Consider the following 5,637-nt stretch of genomic DNA (forward strand, 5'->3'; position numbering starts at 1 on the left):
TAAAATTATAATAATATCTAACAAAATTATTGTATGTTTTTATTATATAATTAATAATTAACATTTAAAATAATAAGGAACAATATAGTGTGATGATAAGAAAGATATGTAAGCACAAAAAAAAATTTAAGTTCAAACCATATCTTTATTAATTTTAAAAATCGGTTTTTTACAAGTTTTGATCGATTCTAATTCTTAAATGATTTAAAAATTGAACCAGACCATTTAAAAATTCGGTTCATCAATTTTCTAATTAAATCAGTCAGTCTAATTCGGTTCTTATCACTATGTGAGGAGGTATTGGTTACCTAAATTTTATATATTTAAGTGTTAATTTAGTAACTAATTATTTACGCATAAATATCATAATTGGATAGATAAATATAACTTGTTAAAAAAAGATTTTATATAATTCAATGCACCATTTGACGTTTTGGAATTTGGATAGATTTAGTTGATTAATTACTATCTCGTTGCAACTTGCGATCATTGATTGAGAGGGAACCTTTGGAATTGATATTTGGGACTTTATACACCAAGTATGATGGCACCTATCTTAATTTCAAGTCTCTATGACTGTTTGATTGTTACAGGTGATATGAAAAATCAAAGCACGTGTAAAAAATGTTGGATTGCCCGAGTTACACGGCCATTTTAGTTTCCTGGCATCTATTGGTTCATTGCGTACAGAAAGAGTCTACTCATTTTTGGTTTATTGTTATTTAATTTAATTTAATGAACATTTTGTCAATAAACCAACCAGGAAAGCTCATTCGGGGCTCGTGAAAGACATTAATGGGAAACTTCAAAATGTTACTTATTTTGTTATTTCTAGTATCCTACATGAGAGGCTCGACTTCTTTACACAATTTAGGAATGAGTGAATGTATTCGTGATGGTGGCGAGACTTTGCTTTCAGCTGATGCAAGTTTCGAACTGGGTTTCTTCAGCCCTGGAACTTCAACAAATCGATATTTGGGTGTCTGGTACACAGATGTATCAGGAAAGCAAACAGTTGTGTGGGTGGCCAACAGAGAAACACCACTCCACAACAAGTCAGGGATCCTCATGTTAAACGAAATGGGGATTCTTCAACTTCGCACCGGGGCAAACGCTACTATTCTTTGGTCGTCCAAGGTATCAGACGAAGCCTTTAATTTGAGTAATTCAACAGCAGAGCTCTTTGATTCAGGAAATCTTGTGGTGAAAAGTGGGCAGGATGAGGGCAGCTTCTTGTGGCAGAGTTTTGATTATCCCTGTGACACTTTGATGCCGGGAATGAAGCTCGGACTAAAATCTGGCATAGATAGATATTTGTCAAGCTGGAAAAGTACAGATGACCCTGCAGTGGGAGAATATTCCATCAAAATTGATCGTAAAGGGTATCCGCAACTAGTTCAGATGAAAGGATCCTTCATTAACGCTAGAGAGGGCTCATGGAATGGCATTTATTTCACTGGATATCCGAATCTGCAACAGAGCATTTTTAAACGAGAATTTGTATTCAGTGATAGAGAGGTGTATTATGAGTTTGATATACTTGATAGATCAATTTTCAAAATATTTAGAGCGACCCCTTCAGGTGGTTGGGAAAACATGGTATGGACAAGTCAAACTGCGGAAACTACTACGTCCGGGGGGCAGGATGCATGCGACAGTTATGCATTCTGCGGTTCGAATTCTGTATGCAACATTGGTGATAATGTTGCATCATGTGAATGCCTCAAAGGATATGTTCCCAAGTTTCCTCAACAATGGAATGTGTCATATTGGTCCAATGGTTGTGTTAGAAAGACTTCATCGACGTGTAATAACACACAAGGCTTCTTGAGGTACAAAGACATGAAATTGCCGGACACATCTTCTTCATGGTTTAATAACGCAATGAATCTTGAGGAATGTCAGAAGACATGCTTGAAAAATTGTTCTTGTACGGCTTATGCGAATTTGGATATTCGTAATGGAGGAACTGGTTGTCTGCTTTGGTTTGATCACCTTATTGACATTCGGCAATTCTCACAAGAGGGTCAAGACCTGTACATCAAAGTCCCTAGTTCTGAGTTAGGTAACTCTTTTGTTTTTAATTCTTCATCTCCTTTTCCATTTTAGTTTCTTGTAGAATAATTAGGTAACTTTTGAGCAGGTTAAATTAATTTTAGAAGAAAGTGTGTTTGGTAGTTACCTCAATTATATGAATATTATGGTATTGCAATTAGAGATGACATGCTTAAGGTGAGACCATTATTTCCTTTATAAGGATTCAACGTAAAGAAACAATAAAACTTTGCCAATTTCATTCAATCGAGCTACTTTCAAAATTGTTGAGTAATTGTGTCCTACATCTGTGTTGATCATAATGTAGCTAATGACCATGGAAACAAGAAGATAAAGACGGTAGCAATTGCTGTTGGAATGATTATTTTTGGATTAATCTGTTGGGTTACCATAATGCTAATTAAATATCCAGGTAAACACTGTAATGATATAATCTTCCATATAGGCATTGTAAAAAAGAGAAATTAGAAAAAAAAATTTGTCCAAGCTCTACGAGTAATTGATTCATATTTTGTATCCATCCATTGTTGTTTTTCCAACCAATCAGGGTTCGCAAGAAATATAAGGAAAAATAAACAAAGACAAGATGTTGATCTCCCAATATTTGATTTCTCAGTCTTAGCTAAAGCTACAGACAACTTTTCAAGCAACAAAAAACTTGGAGAAGGTGGTTTTGGACCAGTATACAAGGTGATAAGAAAATCAACCCAGGACTTTTATTTTTCCTTAACATTTTTTTATAATACAATTTTATTTATCTTTTCAGGCTACTATAAATGGTCAAGAACTAGCAGTTAAAAGACTTTCAAAAAAGTCTGGCCAAGGATCAGAAGAATTCAAAAATGAGGTAGTGTTAATAGCCAAGCTTCAACATCGTAATCTTGTAAAACTTCTTGGTTGTTGCATTCAGGGGGAAGAAAAAATATTGGTCTATGAATACATGCCTAACAAAAGCTTGGATCACTTTGTTTTTGGTAAGAACTATTTCAATTTATATAGAAATACGTTTATGGCAATTTTTAATATTTCTACAACAAAAGTTATGCTAAGAATTGTACATAACTGATTAGATGAAACAAGAAGAAAGGCCGTAGATTGGCTTAAGCGTTTTAACATTATTGGCGGCATTGCTCGAGGACTTCTTTATCTCCATCAAGATTCTAGACTAAAGATTATACATAGAGATCTTAAAACTAGTAATATTCTTTTGGATGCAAATTTAAATCCCAAAATATCAGATTTTGGCTTGGCTCGAACATTTTTTGGTGATCAAGTTGAGGCAAATACAAATAGAGTTGCTGGAACATAGTAAGATATTTCTCCATAATTTTGACTTGTTTCTCCATATTATGTTTGTTTATTTTAATTACTAATTTATGCTTTCAGTGGTTATATGCCTCCTGAATATGCAGTACATGGACAATTTTCAGAGAAATCAGATGTATTTAGTTATGGTGTGATAGTATTAGAGTTGTTAAGTGCGAAACGAAATAGGGAATTCTCAGATTCCGAAAACTATCTTAATCTACTTGGACATGTAAGCAAAATTTTTAGAGAGAACTAAAGAATCAATTTTGGATGATTTCCAATCTACTAATTTGATTACCAGCATGATTTTAGGCATGGAGATTATGGACTGAGGATAGGCCACTGGAACTATTGGATGAAGTGATAAGGGAAAATTGCAACCATTTTGAAGCCATAAGATGCATACAAGTGGGCTTACTATGTGTGCAACAAAGACCAGAAGATAGGCCAAGTATGTCATTGGTGCTTCTAATGCTAAATGGCGAGAAAATGTTGCCCAAACCAAAATTTCCTGGATTTTACATTGATAGAGGTGTTCAACTTTAAGCAGATTCTTCATTGCCGAACAACACACTCTTTTCAGCTAACCAAATTTCTATAACAATATTAGAAGCTAGATAGAATATGGAGAAAGGAAAGGGTCGTCATCATACTTTTATGTATAAATTAAGCTGACTAGCTAACTCATTTTAGGTTAAAAAACGGTGTGTTCATGAAATTTTATACTTTTTTATTTGTTGTTTTTGCTATGAATTTTTGTTTCTCTTGTCTTTCGCATATAATTCAGACATATGTGTGTGAAATACGCAGACGTTAGTAACAAAGGCAACTATGTATACTTGCATGTTGGACTATTTCTTGTAAATTTAAAAAAAATAATAATAAGTTTTGTTTTTTAACACTAATAATTCAAATTCAAGACTTTCACGTCTATCTTTATTTCATAAAAGAAAACAAAGGGAACTATTTCTTTATTATTATTATTATTATCACCATCATCATCATCTGAGATATTATAGAACTAGTTGAATTTAATTATATCATGGCTAAAAATATATTTTTTGGAGCATTACATTATCAATATTATTATAAAAAATTTTGTTTTTGTTTCACTCGTTTTTTGTCAATTTTGATAGGTAGTGTCGAAACGAGCTTGTATCAAGATCTCAAGTATCGAGAAGCAGATACGACTTTTTTGAAAAAGAGTGAAATTACTTAATTATGGTGTCAAAGCAATTTGTGTCAAAATTATTAGTGGCAGACTTGTGAAAAACAACAAAAGAATTTTGAGGAGTTTTAGCAAATCTACAGTATTTGAGTTTGATTGACAATTTTGAGTCTTTCAAAAAGGATTTAAACTGGAAATGGTTTTCACATTGGTTTCGGGGATTTTGATCGAGTAAATATGAGTTTTATAAAAGGGAACGGGTTTAGAGTGACATTATTTTGAAGGTTTCGGAAAATGTTATAAAAAGTTGTTTTGGTTTTAAAGGAGAATGATTTGAGGGAAAGTGATTCTTGGCGTACGGTGAACTAAATATATATTGCTATTGAAGTAACTGGGTAAGTTGAGATTGTGGATTCTCTCTCTTGTTACGATAGACAAGTTGAGGTTGAGGATTTACTCTTTTGTTGTGGTGGATAAGCTTGAGGTTGAGGATTCCCTCGCTTGTCGCACCGTAAAGTTAGATAGAAGGTCGAGAATTCCCTTCGATTCAATTCTGTATTATTAATTCTAATTTTGGTTATGTTTGACTATGTTGGATTGAAATGAGTTTTGGATTGACATAGTGAGGACGGTGGTTTTGTCCCGCTCACGTAAAGGCAAGTTGAGATTGAGGATTCTCTCTTTTGCTGTGATAGACAAGTGGAGGTTGAGAATTCCCTCTCTTGCTGCGGCTGACAAGCAGGGTTAAGGATTCCCTCTCTTGTTACATCAGGGAATTGAATGGAGAAGGTTGATGATTCCCTTCGATTCAATTTCTAGCTGTGGTATGAATAAGTTAGGCTGAGGAGTCCCTATCGTTGCATCATAGTCTCTCTCTGAAAGGGAGGTTGAGGATTCCCTTCGTGTTGAGAGACTATGTCCGGGTTAGCTACCGGATGTGTTGGGTTCTGGCAGTTTAACCGACACGTGACCTCATGGCCAGTAAGACAGGCATGCATCATATGCATCTATGTGACATTGTTTGGGTGTGTATATTGTACTTGATTTGCCTATGTAAATAATTCTGTTTAACTACTAATTCATATACTTGATGTAAATGCTCTTGA

The 5,637-nt window shown here is 34.1% G+C and overlaps 1 protein-coding gene across 1 annotated transcript; it reads left to right on the forward strand.

Annotated features, from left to right (window-relative positions):
• On the forward strand, positions 725-4,116 carry LOC107630112 (G-type lectin S-receptor-like serine/threonine-protein kinase At4g27290). Its single transcript, XM_016333154.2, has 7 exons — positions 725-2,065; positions 2,363-2,467; positions 2,603-2,745; positions 2,822-3,029; positions 3,126-3,363; positions 3,442-3,592; positions 3,676-4,116. Exons 1-7 carry the CDS (start codon positions 796-798, stop codon positions 3,907-3,909), a joined length of 2,349 nt encoding a protein of 782 aa, XP_016188640.1. The 5' UTR covers positions 725-795; the 3' UTR covers positions 3,910-4,116.

Source organism: Arachis ipaensis, chromosome B03, assembly GCF_000816755.2.
Source record: "Arachis ipaensis cultivar K30076 chromosome B03, Araip1.1, whole genome shotgun sequence".
In the NCBI taxonomy this organism is placed as follows: Eukaryota; Viridiplantae; Streptophyta; class Magnoliopsida; order Fabales; family Fabaceae; genus Arachis; species Arachis ipaensis.

Excerpts from the sequence above, each read along its gene's own strand:
- LOC107630112 (XM_016333154.2), top strand. The coding sequence starts at position 796 with ATGGGAAACTTCAAAATGTTACTTATTTTGTTATTTCTAGTATCCTAC. Across the intron at positions 2,066-2,362 it reads AGTCCCTAGTTCTGAGTTAG|CTAATGACCATGGAAACAAG; the intron begins GTAACTCTTTTG and ends ATCATAATGTAG. Across the intron at positions 3,030-3,125 it reads CTTGGATCACTTTGTTTTTG|ATGAAACAAGAAGAAAGGCC; the intron begins GTAAGAACTATT and ends ATAACTGATTAG.